Consider the following 13,343-nt stretch of genomic DNA (forward strand, 5'->3'; position numbering starts at 1 on the left):
ACATATATATATATATATATATATATATATATATATATATATATATATATATATATATATATCAAACAGCAACTGCTTCTTTCCATGTGCTTGATAATGGATGTCGGTACAGGGAGCTTTTTCATCTTATTCTTCAATTCAGAATGCTCCAAATGTTTTTGTTGGTCTGTGCTGAAAAAGAAACTGCCTGGATAGCAGCACTTGCTGCACAACATGTAATATTTCCTACTAAGATGTTAAAGCTACTCCTGCTATTTACACTAATGCACTTCAGTTGTATTATTCTTTTATTTAGACTCAAAAAAGGTTAAAAAAGAAAAGCAACTGGACTTCTATTTATTTTGACAGGTAGTCTCATTGACACAGGTAGTCTCATTGACACAGGTAGTCTCATTTACAAGAGAGACCTGGAACACAGAACATCGGCTACATGAAAATAACACAATAATCATAAAACATTAGCTTGACATTTAAAAAGGAGCAGAGTTTAAACAAAACCTAAAAACAAAAACAGGTTTGAAATTATGTCCCCCCCCTCCAGAGGGATCAAACTGGACAATATTTGTTCCTGGTGCTGTTTATTCCAGGAAGACGGAGCAGAGTAGAAGGCCTTTTTTTCCAAGTTTTGTGCGAACTGAGGTGACACTGAAAGAAATAAAACCCTGTGACTGTGCTGTCTCTGTGACATCTTAGAATATAAATAAGGGGGCTGCAGGCCTAGGATGGATTTTTAAATGAAAGTATGTCAGTGTAGAGGTCTGCATGTAGATAATGATGGCCAGTTTACCATTGAGTATAGGGTACAGTGGAGAGTGTTTAAAGATGGTATTACAGCTGTTAAACTCAATTGAGGTGAGGATTCCTTTGTAAAGTGTTAGTTCAGATGTTTTGAAATGAGGTTCTGAACATCTATTATCTTATCTGCTGTAGATAGCTTTTATAAATTTATAAAGCTTATTTAAATTTATAAATTTATCACCATCAGGTTTAAGAATCGGCAAGAATTTGATCAAATTCTTGCCAAAGTGCCCCAGGATAAACTGGGAGTGCTACTGCTGCCACTACTAGAAATTGCAAATAGCCATAAAATTCAATAAAAATATAAATTTATGATTAAGTTGTTATTACGATGTAAAAGTTTATAATTACCCATTTCCATTACCTGCTACCATGTTTTTGGACATGTTTAAATATTAATAATGACACTTTGGTCATTGGTTTCTAACTTTTCCACACTTCAAAAGATCTGAACTGCTGCTTTAAATTGTGTTGCTGATTTAGTTCTCTTCACACAGGGTGGGAAAATTATTCACATCTTCTGAAAGACTCAAACTTTATGAATGTTTTTTTTCTTCTACCAGATCATCCTGCTGAATTATTGCAAAAAAATGATTGTGAGATATTTTATCAATGTGAGTTTTATTTGTTGTTAAACTCAAAGTTTGTTCAGAGCTTCGTGGAGCTTCTTGTGTGTGCGGTATTTGTGCGATGCTACACAAACGCATCTCGTTCTGACAGTCTTGTCGGTGTTGACTGAGAGAGCCTTGAGATCTTGCTCGATCGTCCCGACCCTATGTATGTTCCATAAAGTCTGGAGGGATCATAGTATCCGGTGTACAGGCTTCTTCCTCTGGGCACCTCGGGCGCGTACATCCTTCCACTATAAACCGGAACCAATTTTCTGAAAGGCCAAAATATTAGCAAAATTAACCGTCTACCTTAGTGTGCACAGATGTGTTAATGAATGGTGATTTAAATACCTTTCAGTGTAGACTACTCTGAAAACTGTCACAGCGTAAAGCACAGCCCCGAACATGATTAAAAAGCATCCCACCAAGCCCAGAAATATAGGAGGTCCTAAGTCATATCTGGAATAGGAATGTATTTAAATATTTAGATGCAGAAAACAGTTTAACATATGCATGAATCTTTAAGCTTTAAAAAAAAACCAATGTACCGTAGGTCTCCTGGTGCTGGGTTCCTGGCAAAAGCTGTCCTAGCAACCCTGTTGATGTATAAGCAGTAGCCAGAAAGATTTGACACACCTGGGAGCAGAGGTTTTTGTTGAAACTAACAAATGAATGAGGGCAAAACATCGCTGTCATTTTACAGAGAAGCATAAACACATGCTCAAGCTCCGCGCTCACCACCGACGAAATGAAACACGGCCCCGGAGACGACCAGCTTGTCTTTGGTTTGTTGCTCTCCTCCGATGTAAGTGCACTCCATCCCGATGAAGCAGCACGTGACAGCAAAGAACCCGATGGTTAACCCGCACATCAGTAATCCTCTCACCGCCTGCACATAATCTGAGACAAACAAACATAAAGAAAAAAAACCCAACAGCTCAGAAAAACCAATGGACAGCTGCAAAATTCATTCAGATTGATTTCAGTTAAAGGGAGAGTTTGACATTTTTTTGCAGTGGTGTTCTGGAGAGTTGTCAGTAATCAGTATCTTACCCGCAGTGGAAACTGCTCAGCGCATGACCAGTTTCAATCATCAGGGGAGATGAGCTAATGGCTCTTACGAGTCGGGCCACTTACAAAGCTAAATTATTTCATCTTAAAACAGCTCCAGTCTCAAAAAAATGTGCAAAAGTCAGTTTTATAAACCGTTCCACAATTTGTTTTGACCCGTTTTAGCATTTAGCAACATGAGAGCATTTTCTGGTCACACCAGGTTAATTGGGGCTGTTAAAACAAAACTAAGCCAAACTGTTAACGCAAACTTAAACCAGAACAATTAATGCTGTTTTTTTTCCACTTGAAACAACAAAAAGTCTTTTCTTTTATATTAGACAGCAGCTTCAGTTCAAGCTTCAGTTTTGTTTCTTTTTGAGGAGTGATTCCAAAGCCGCACCATCCTCTACCTGAGAGAGCAGAACTGTAAAACACATTTTAGACAGCCTCATATCTACGGTTTACAACTTACAACGGACACTCCAGAGAACGCCGTAGTCTCTGCAGTCGGTGACGGCTGTGGAGTCAGTGAAGCAGTCCTTCCACAGGTTGGACCAGTACCAGGCCACCTTGATAATAAAAGAACCGCCCTGACCTCCGATTTGACTGATTCTCCAGTAGTCCATTGCCATGGAGCACAACACAAACACCCATCCCAGCGACGAGACCAAGAAGCCAAATATTTGAATCAAGCGTTTCCTCATTGCTGAAATGAAATGCGCTGATGGAGCATCTGCAAAAAGAGTCGAAACTCACACCGAGACGTTCAGCGCCACGCGTCAGAACAGAGGGTGGAGAGGACGACCGTGTGGCTGTGCTTTTAGTGTTGATGAGGGCTCTGGAACATGTAATGTTTTCAGTAAACTTTAGGGGATATGCCTCATGTTTTGGATGTTTTACATCACTTCAAGCTACAGTTTTCACTTCATAGTAACTGATACATCTACTACATTTTATGAAGTATATATTACCATATATATTTGTGTTTCAGTCACCAAATACCTTTTATAGTTCATATAGACACTGGTAAAATATTGTTCCAATAATATGATGATGATGATGTCTGACATTGTTTATTTGAAAAGAAAAGCCAAAGCACTGCCATCTGCAGCCCTAATGAAAAATAAAAAAAATATTATTTTTGTCTGGGAAATCAAGCAGAATACAAACATTAACTCCTAACTCAGTCTCTGTCATTGTACAAAAACAGAAAACAGCGGTGGCATGAACAACCAACTATTTATTGTACTTATTTTTTCGTACAAAACACAACACCTTGTTGCTATTTACAAAAAGAAAAAGAAAATAATGCAAATGGTTGATTCCGGTGGCACACTTATAGACCATATGTTTGTGATTTTGCTGTTTATTAATCAGAAGATCCAGTTTCAGTCTTAAGTTCACATTCACTCATCGTGGGCATGAATGACAGATAATTTCAGGTTGTTAACGATAAATCTGAACTTTTCTTTCAACAGGGAGGAATGATAAAACAACATACATCTTCAATGATTTTTTAAAAACAAGAATTGAATACACAAGTTTGAATTTATTGTGTATTTTTTTTAATCCATTTTATACACACAGGCTCAAATATATATTTGTTCAGCTAAATTTTTCAACAAGTCCAGCTGAAGGTTGTAGAATACCCTTTAACTTGACAAAACACAGACCTATTCATGGCTTATTAGTGATCATGGTTGACTGCAGCTGGTAGTTTCTCTTTGCCAGACTAAAAAAAGGCTTTGTTTGTCAGGAGTTGTGTCAGTACTTAGAACAAAAGTCCAAAGAACTCATTTAGGATCTAAGAAGGAGAGGACATTGGTTAGGATGTTCAGGATGAACTGGAAACCTGCTGAGACACCGGCGTCACTGTCCACGGTGAAGCAGGTTTGACAAGCAAGAAACAAGCCCCTGCTTCAAAAGTGACACCTTCAAGCTCGACTGAATGTTGCAGCTGCCCTCATGGACAAACTAACTGTCCTCTGGGGACAGATTTTATGGTCAGATGAGACAAAGATTGAGCTGTTTGGCCACAATGACAAGAAGTACGTCAGGAGGAGTCATGGTGAGGCTTTCAAACCTAAAAACTCTGTACCATTTGTCAAGCATGGCGGTGGTACTATCATGCTGTGGTACTGGTGCATTGCACAAAATGAACTGAACAGTGAAAAAGGAGGACTTCACCCAAATGCTTCAAATTCACCTCAAATCAACACAGAGAGAGGTTTATTCCAAACTCACATCATCACCGGTCTCTGATTGGATAAAGCAGGCTAACATTACACTTCTGGAACCTCAACCCAACTGAACATTTGTGGGCTATGTCTAAAAGCTGGAACCACGCCAGGAAACCAACCAACTTCAATGAACTGAGTTATGCCAGGAACATGTTGATGGATACAAAACGTGTGTGGTCACCGTGCAACTTACTAAAGAACAATATTAGAGAACATACATATTCATTTGAACTGTATTTATAATGTTACCCAGAGTGGACTGGAGAAATTTCACAATAAATTCAAACTTGTGCACCCAATTCTTTCATTTTTTTTAATCATTGAAGTTGTATGTTGTATAAAGAATGGTTCAAATCAATAATTTAACACCCAAAATTAAGATGACATCCATGCCCATGGTGAGTGTATGTAAACATTTGACTGCAGCTGTATGATGCAGATAGAACAGAAGAACATAATCTCCCAAGTTCATTGAGTAAACTGTATCAGAAGACCTTTAATTCATACCCCTCAAGGAAACATAGAAGTATTTTAAACCTAACTCCTGGTGAGCTACAATATAAATCAGTGAATTCTGTTGTTGGACAGAAACCATCAAAGCTGCTGCAGTTTACATATTTCCTATAAAACCTTTAACACTCACTGAAGAATCACATCCATCACACATACACGTTCTTATCAAAGTGCTGAATCTTGGAGGAGCTGCTGTTTTCTGCAGGCGGCCTCTCGGTTGCAGATTTTGCCTGCCCTCTGGTGTAGGAGGAGATATGTGAATGTGAGACGCCACCTTTGTACACATAGTTTGTCTGACTGTGCCTGTGAGGAGACAGAACGTCACACGCGGTCAGCGACCCCACAGGACGACTTCACCACCGAGGACTTGTTGCTTGTACAAACCTTTTGGAGAAGGAACCTGTTATTGAGAAGCAGAAGACACTTCCTCCCAGGATGCAAAGGATGGAGCCGGACCAGCCGATGAAGAGGGCAGCTCCAAGCTCATACCTGAAGGGAAACACAAAGAAGTCAGAACTGTAAGTGCAAGCAGCCATGAAGCCCCTGCAGCTTGTCCCTCCTGACACCCTGCAGACCCAACAAACAGCAGAAAACTCACCGGAAGCCGATACTCTGCCAGGAAGCCATAATCTGAACACTTTTTCGTACCCTCAAGCTCCTACGTGACCCTTGTTTTGTCCCACTAATAATAGCCATTTTTTAAATACAAGGTTGATGAGTTTATAGCACCCCCTAGCGGTTTACATTTGCTATGCAAGCCTTCAGGTTCACATAATAAAAACTACATAAAACTTCAATCCGACAGAACTCACTGTTGCAGAGGGAAGCAAATAAAAATAAAATATTATTGTGCACAAATTATTTACCTGGTCTAAACGAAGTTAAAAAGGTTTATAGTGAATGTTTGGTAACATAAGTGATGCAGAGATATTAACCATTCTGAGCATCTGAAAAAGTAATGATCAACTCAAAAGGACTGTAAAGTGAAGAGTGAATAAAACTTTTGTTACCACTCAAAGAATGTGTCCTCAAAACCTTGGAGTTGTAGGACAAATTTGGTTTTTAGTAAAGTGATGGGCGAAATTTATTTATTTTTGTAATCCTAATGCCCATTTAATTCAGTTGTTTCCATGTTAGACGACTTGCCACACAGCTTACACGGAAACAAGTGTTTTAAATTTCATACAGATCCGTGAAGATGTCTTTGCAGTGAACGTTAGTGACTGATGTTTGAGAAATTTGGTTCGTATTGCCCACTGGCTTTACAAATCTGATGTTGAGAAATGGTTTTGCAGGTGAGATATGACATGTTTTCTAGTTTAACGAGAATTTGCACCTGCAGAACTTACACAATGCAACATTTTTTGTTTTGGTCTGTAGATGTATTTTTAGAAAATTTCTAAGAGGAGCTAACAAAAATAGGTTTAGCGTACTTTGTGAAGTTTCCAAAACACAAAATTTCCAACTAGAAGTCAGGTTTTAATAATTCATCTTATTTAACTCCACTCTGGGAATGAAATGTACTTAATTATAGCGCCACCTATGGGTATAGATTTAATGATGTTAGTTTTAGTGCAGACACTGTAAATTGTTTTCTCAAAGTTTCTGGTTTAGGCTGCAGTGAGTTTTAGCAAAGAAGAAGAAGAAGAAAAGTGGATCAGATACATTAAGATTACCGCCTGGAGCAGAGAAATGTGTCTCAAAATGTTCAACAAATGTTCAAAACTAACTTATGATGCTTACTTTTGAGCCACAAACATTGGGTCAAAGAACTCAGAGGTTATCCGGTGAGCGTAAAGGGAACAAGCAGAGAGTGAGCAAAGACCTGAAAAGAACAAGAAGAAGAAGAAAAATAAAGTTATTCATCGTCGTCAAGAAAAAAATGTTGGTACACAAACAGGCCATTCAGACTCACCACTTAGAATGAAGACAATGCCAGCAAAGCAGGCGATCTTGGCTTTATTTTTGTCGCTTCCACCAATTTTAGTGCATTTCATCCCCACCAGGGAAAACACGGAGCCAAAAAACCCCAAACAGACGGCTGCGATCATCAGCCCTCTGCAAGCCTGGATGTAACCTGAAAAACAAAAGCAGACCTGTTTGTAGTCCAAAGAGTTTTCTGCCTTTTTGTGGTGTTTTTTTTCCCTCTCACATCTGTACACTGCGAGGTCAATAACCAATTGACCTTTTCACCATCTTGCACACAAAGCAAGTCATTCAATTTGTCTCATGCAGCTTTAATTGCTTTCAGTGTGTCTTGTGGTGACTTTTGTTGGCATGAAACATGTCACTCAGATCAGATTTTGAGGCAAACATTACCTCGGAAGTTAACCCCTGAAACCAGTCAAGCATGGTCAAAACTGCCCGAGGTGCTCAGTAAATCTCCTTTATAGCTTTCAAGCTGCAAGAACAAAGGCTAAACATTGACATATCTGCAGGTAAATGAGTCTTTCCTCTCATGCATGGATTAGAGGTTTTAAATTCATTTGTATAAAGTAGCATTTAAAGTTGAATTCCCTAGCAAAGCAGAACCAAAAAAAAAGAGCACCAGGAAAGCGAGAATAGAGTCCAAGATGAGAAGAAAGTTGGGAGAACATATTAATTTTACAGTGGAACCAAGGCTGCAAGTCAACAACTGATCATCTGAGAAGAGGAAAAAGAGGCTGACCATCCAGAGCCAGCATGGAGGGAAAGTCTTTGCAGTTGGAGACGCCCGTTGAATCCGTGACGCAGGTCTTCCACAGGTTGGACCAGTAGGTAGCTGTGGTGATCACTGTTCCATCGAGGGACGAGACCTTCCAGTAGTCCGTCGGCAGGGTGGAGGACACCAGCACCCAGCCCGATGTGGTTAAAACAAAGGCCACGATCTCCTGAAACATGCTGCCTGCGCTGTGCTTGAGTTTGTTTGATGGATAAGCTGTGATTGATGGTTAATGTGTTGTGGACGGTTATAATCTGCAGGGCGGAGTTTGGCCCAAAACATCAACAAGCAGCCAATCGACTATTAAAACACCTTTCAGCCCGCGTCACATTGTTTACGTCACTATGATTCAGAGCTGCACAAAGATACATAAAGAGGAGCATTTTTCTATTGGTAACTCAGTTAAGGTAAAAGTAAAACAAGGTTTCTGATGAGTCCATATTCTGTCAACTTTAGTTTTTTTTTTTTTTTCTTTTTTCTGATTTGAAAAGTTCAGTGAGGAGAGAAATGTCACTTTCTGTCTGTCACCTTGCAGTGGGACATATGATTCATGCTCAGCGGAAATGTTTCAGTTTCCTCCCGGACTAAAAAAAACAGGTTTTAGATGAACTATTAACAGCACGTTTCTCATGATAGCAAACAGACAACGCAATTTAGTCCAAAACCACCAGGCCAGAGAAGAACATGACCTCTTGTCACAGACAAGAATAAACAAGAAAAAAAATAGAACAAAAGGATGATATTACATCAGACAAGTCATTTATTTTTCTTTTACAATGTGACTTAGAAGGCCATGTTGTTGCTGTTCTCTGTGGATACATCTGCTGCCATCAGGTAGAGCTGCAAATCTCCACCCTGTAGTTTGTCTCTTAGTTGTTTAGGAGCACATTGTAATGTTTTAGATTTTATTTAGAAATGACACATAAAAATACAAATGCACTGCTAAAGTTTACCTCAGAGTGCATCCCTTACCACTGTCAGTGCTCTATCTATTTAACCATTTTACATAATGTAATCTCAAATTGTGCCAAAAGATTTAATACCCTTTTTTACTCTGAATGCTCTAACTTTTGACAAAGTTTAATGGAGTTCGACTTGGTGCTTAGTTGTGATCTTGCTTACAGACAAACAGTCAAATCGCAGTGATGTGATGGATTCACCTTAAAGAAAGAAAAGCTGGGATTTGCAAAGGTTTGTTGGTCATAAATTTATTATCTCGTCGGTGTTTGATTGTCTCATTTGGGCAGATCTGCATGAGAAGCTGACAAACTGCTTCACAGTCTCTGTGACGACACACTAAATTTTCCGCTTTTTCCAAAAATAAGTCTGGAGGCTGCTAACAAAAGAATAATCGATCAGTGATTGAACAAAATGGGAATGGATGAACTTTCAACTCTCAAATATTACTTCACCAGCTAAAGAGGGTTGTCATAATGAATAAAACATCATATCTGAACATTTCTGGGGGATTATTCATAAATATATTAGTAATAATACAGATGAGTCTAGATTATGTTTAAAATTTAACAAATTTTGCAGCTTTAAAATAATTAAAAAACAAAACACAATGATGAAATATAAATCCACTTTAGTTAAAATTTTCCAAATAGTCAATTTCATCTGTAGTTCAGTTTAATTTATAACCGATTCATTATTACTTGCATTTATTTGTTTTTCTTTAATGCAGACATTATAGCAACACTGCCAGTTTGATTTCACCACCAAAAGATCACTCATTTGTCACAGTTAAAACATTAAACATAATTTGTATTATATAAAAAAAAAATCATCAAAGGCCTTCAGCATTTGGTGGTGGAAAAACAGACATCGGATTACAGTATAATTTTCCTGAAGAAAATGATTGAATCATCTCATGTAAACTGAGATGAACTGAGAATCTGAAAATAAGACAGAGGTTGGGAAACTATATGACAAAACGATAAAGTGCAAACATTTTCAAAACAAAAGCACTCCTGCAAGTCTTAATAATTACAGACAGACTGTATGGGATTTTCTTAATTAAAAACAAAAGTTTTTTTTGCACAACAAATTGTTTAACATAGGTTTAAATAAACCAGAGTCATCACTTAAATTGCTTAAGCAGAGTTGTCCCAATCCAATAACCTCCAAATACTGGACTCTTGACAATTAAAGACACAGCTTTGGAACAAACACAGCAGAGTCGCTACATGTTGGGAACATTTGCACACAGTACCCCCTGCATCTACTGGATGTGCTATCAGTCAGTATTTCTCAGTAAAGATGTTTTTTAAATCAGTAAAAGCTGAGGGCCGACGTTGCAGAGGTTCTGCATGGAGCAGCTGACTGCAGAGACCTTCGGCTCTTACCTGGCAGCTGGAACATGGTGTGGTGTGGTCTGCAGTGCAGAGCTCCTATGGCATTTCCAGCGCAGTTGTTCCACAGACCCTGCAGCACCCAGGTGGCTGTGATGACCGAGGACGCCCGGCTCGTGGCCCTCCACTCATTGGACACTGTGGCACCGATCGTGGCGCCGAGCCCGGCCAGGCCGCTGAGGAAAGCCAAAATCTGCCAGCCGGTCATTTGATGGTCCCGGATATGTTTTGTGGCCTTATGCTAAATTCAAGATATACAAAGAAATAAAATGTCCTAAAGCAACCGAATTACACTTTGGACATGTGTTTCACTGAGATGATTAACAGACGGGACATCTTGCCTACTTGGACATGTGGGATGGACACGGGTTGCTGAAAACAGTGAAACAGTAAAGGAAGGAAGGACGAGCTGACAGTTAGGTATTAAAGGAGAAAGGGAGACAGCTCCATGTGTGTGTTCACGTCCCTGCCTAAAAAATGATGTCAGGTGTCATATTAACATAAGAATAATAAAGGAACAATCATTAATCGTAAAACCAGGAGACAAACAGGTGACAAAGTCCAGTTCCTGGTCCAACCACTGGAGCGTAGAGTGTTTGGGAACAGAAACAGCAATGATTGTCAGCATATGTGTGGACATGTGTGTCAGTGTTCATGTTAGCTGCTCACACACGAGGGAAGCATTTAAAATAGAAAATGAAGGACAAAATGTCTCAGGAGGTTCAACATCTCTGAAACAGTCCTTTGTTTAAAGTTAAATGCTCTAAATCTTACAGGTAAACCTGTAAAAATTACTACATATATTGTGTTGTGTTTGTACGCAGGCAGTGACCATGAATTTCTGATGTATTATATTTCATATGTGATATTTGATTCACATGGAAATGTATTTATTTCATACTTAATTTGCATATTTTTAATGGAAGACAATAGAAGGCTACAGTTTTTAAAGCAATGGTTCAAGTGTGAAAGATTCTGAGCTATTAATATCTTAATATATGATATTAGTGAATCACATTTATTATTGTGTTAATGATAAGAAGTACAATTTACACTTTTGTCCACCATGTGCAACTATGAACTTTACATGAAGAAACTTTGTGCTCGTGTTACTCATGGGTCACAGATCAGTGTTGGAAAAGGAATGAAAGCCATAAGGAATGAAAATGCTCAAGAATAACAATTAAAGTAACATTCCTTGATAGACTGCACGTCACTCACCGCCTTGCATGCTGTAGTGTTAAACACATATCTTGTGTAATCTGTTAGTGTTTGGAGCATGGGTTGGAGATGACCCCCAGCCACTACCACACTAACTGTTAGCTCAATATCTGCAAACTGCACTGAGTTATAAACATTTTTGTGTTGGCTAAGTTTGCAGCAGCCATCTTGAATCAGATTGACTCCAAAGGTTAGTCAGTGTGCTTGTTTCTTTTTAGCCACTAGAGGGCAGCAGATTCTCACATTTCCCTGTTTTTTTTCCCCCAGCAACCAGTTTTAAAATGTGTTTTTTTTGTTTGTTTGTTTGTTTGTTTTTTGATGACATTGACTTCATGCTTTCTGTGTTCAGGTGCAACCAGTAGAAGAGGAGAGCAGCTCAGAAGGAAAAGTTGCCCTGGTTCTTTTGTTCCTCATTTTATTAAATATTCTATCACACATAAGTTAATCGTTTCAGTTCAGTTTAATGTTTATTTTTCATTTATTTTTATTTATTTATTTTTTTTAATCAAAACTGGGTAAACACAATGGACAATTTGCAGTGTATTCTTTGTAAAAATCAATGGTCTTACCAGACAATTTCAATATGTTTTAAACACTCAGTCTAAAGCAAAATATATTTATATATACATATATGTAGGCCTATTTTTATTTAATTTTTGGTGCGCCATGGTTGGTCGGATTTTGTTTCCTTACAGACTTTGAAAAAACTAAACTAAAACAACAAAACAAAACAAAAAAACTAAACTAATAAAAAACCAAATGCTTGCAAAATCGTGAATAAGAGGTTTAGTAGTTCAGCAGATATATTTTGCCCAGACTGAAAGTGGTTGATGATTTCATAGGAGATGAGTGAACAAAACAGGTTTTTATCTTGACTTTGTGTGTCTCTTATTGAAACCAACCTTGTGCTTCACAATAAGAGAAATGTGTTTCGTGGAGTGCCTTCGTGTTTCTTTTCTTGTCGCGTTTATTTGTGAATTTTTTTTTTTTTGTGTGCGCCTCGACTTGCCAGGGCCTCCAAACAGGAGCACATCAGTGTGACGGAGCCCCTCAGCGGCAGCTGGACCTTGACCTGTACCTGGGTGTTCACGCAGGTGAAGATCACCGAGCACATGCTGCTCTTTGTGTGCCGCCGAGGCTGTGAATACGGCAGGCATTCAGTGAACAGATCCACAGTTCTTTGGCTGTGGCCCAAGGCCTTCAAGGCCCAGTGTGTGCGTACGAGGGTCTCAGCTGTACGGTGAGATAGCAGCGCCTTTCTTGCTCTCTGCTGCTGGATTCCTCTGATTGTCTACTTGTGACTCCCTGCCTCTTCACTCTTTCAGGCTTTGTATTCACAGCAATAAAACAGCTTTGAAGAGAAAAAAATAAATACTCAATGAAGAAAATAAGCTTGAACAAAACCATACGCTTAATCATGTAAACATAAATGCACAGCTGAACTTGGAACCGGCCTATAGATAAACCAGACGATATATTTAATTACTTATTTTATATTATTGATCTTTTTCTCTTTGCTTATTTGTCAGGTTTAACAGCTGTATGTGGCTTCCTTCTCAACTTCAATGTTTTCTTCCTGGACACTAAACATCCTCATGTTTAATGCCAACCTGAAACACTTTTTGGAAAAAATATGGCCCAAAAAGCCAGAAGTGGCCTTTTGTCTATGTCAAGCGGGTCCTTGATGTCATCAAACATAAACAAAACAAGTTGAAATAATTCAATGAAAGGCAAGAATCTTAAGGAAAGTGAGGACATGTTTTGTACTGGCTTCTTCGAATCTACAACAGAGCACTTCCTGTTTTAAACCAAAACAGACCCAAACCTTTCTTCTACAAACTTTGTCAAACAT

At 38.7% G+C, this 13,343-nt stretch overlaps 2 protein-coding genes across 3 annotated transcripts; both read right to left on the minus strand.

Annotated features, from left to right (window-relative positions):
* Positions 1–319: 319 nt before the first annotated feature.
* LOC108239740 (claudin-10) lies at positions 320–3,261 on the minus strand. The gene is made up of 5 exons (XM_017422648.3): positions 2,935–3,261; positions 2,148–2,309; positions 1,958–2,045; positions 1,761–1,868; positions 320–1,681 (listed from the first exon to the last, which is right to left on the minus strand). Exons 1-5 carry the CDS (start codon positions 3,164–3,166, stop codon positions 1,492–1,494), a joined length of 780 nt encoding a protein of 259 aa, XP_017278137.1. The 5' UTR covers positions 3,167–3,261; the 3' UTR covers positions 320–1,491.
* A 351-nt stretch (positions 3,262–3,612) lies between these two features.
* Positions 3,613–10,658, minus strand: LOC108239735 (claudin-10). Of its 2 annotated transcripts, none has more exons than XM_017422641.3 (5): positions 10,265–10,658; positions 7,131–7,292; positions 6,959–7,040; positions 5,600–5,704; positions 3,613–5,518 (listed from the first exon to the last, which is right to left on the minus strand). In XM_017422641.3, exons 1-5 carry the CDS (start codon positions 10,476–10,478, stop codon positions 5,362–5,364), a joined length of 720 nt encoding a protein of 239 aa, XP_017278130.3. In that variant the 5' UTR covers positions 10,479–10,658; the 3' UTR covers positions 3,613–5,361. The 2 variants fall into 2 exon arrangements, with proteins under 2 accessions (XP_017278130.3, XP_017278131.1); XM_017422642.3 differs by lacking the exon at positions 10,265–10,658 and adding an exon at positions 7,884–8,120.
* Positions 10,659–13,343: the final 2,685 nt, after the last annotated feature.

The sequence above is a fragment of the Kryptolebias marmoratus genome, linkage group LG6, assembly GCF_001649575.2.
Source record: "Kryptolebias marmoratus isolate JLee-2015 linkage group LG6, ASM164957v2, whole genome shotgun sequence".
Taxonomy (NCBI): domain Eukaryota; kingdom Metazoa; phylum Chordata; class Actinopteri; order Cyprinodontiformes; family Rivulidae; genus Kryptolebias; species Kryptolebias marmoratus.

What these genes read in the sequence shown, in the direction of transcription:
- LOC108239735 (XM_017422641.3), bottom strand. Translation starts at nt 10,478, where the DNA reads ATGACCGGCTGGCAGATTTTGGCTTTCCTCAGCGGCCTGGCCGGGCTC. An exon ending in CACCATGTTCCAGCTGCCAG is followed by an intron (nt 7,293 to 10,264) that starts GTAAGAGCCGAA and finishes TTTGTTTTTCAG; the next exon opens with GTTACATCCAGGCTTGCAGA. An exon ending in CATTGTCTTCATTCTAAGTG is followed by an intron (nt 7,041 to 7,130) that starts GTGAGTCTGAAT and finishes TGTTCTTTTCAG; the next exon opens with GTCTTTGCTCACTCTCTGCT.
- LOC108239740 (XM_017422648.3), bottom strand. Translation starts at nt 3,166, where the DNA reads ATGAGGAAACGCTTGATTCAAATATTTGGCTTCTTGGTCTCGTCGCTG. An exon ending in CGTTCTCTGGAGTGTCCGTT is followed by an intron (nt 2,310 to 2,934) that starts GTAAGTTGTAAA and finishes TGTTTGTCTCAG; the next exon opens with ATTATGTGCAGGCGGTGAGA. An exon ending in AGAGTAGTCTACACTGAAAG is followed by an intron (nt 1,682 to 1,760) that starts GTATTTAAATCA and finishes TTGGCCTTTCAG; the next exon opens with AAAATTGGTTCCGGTTTATA.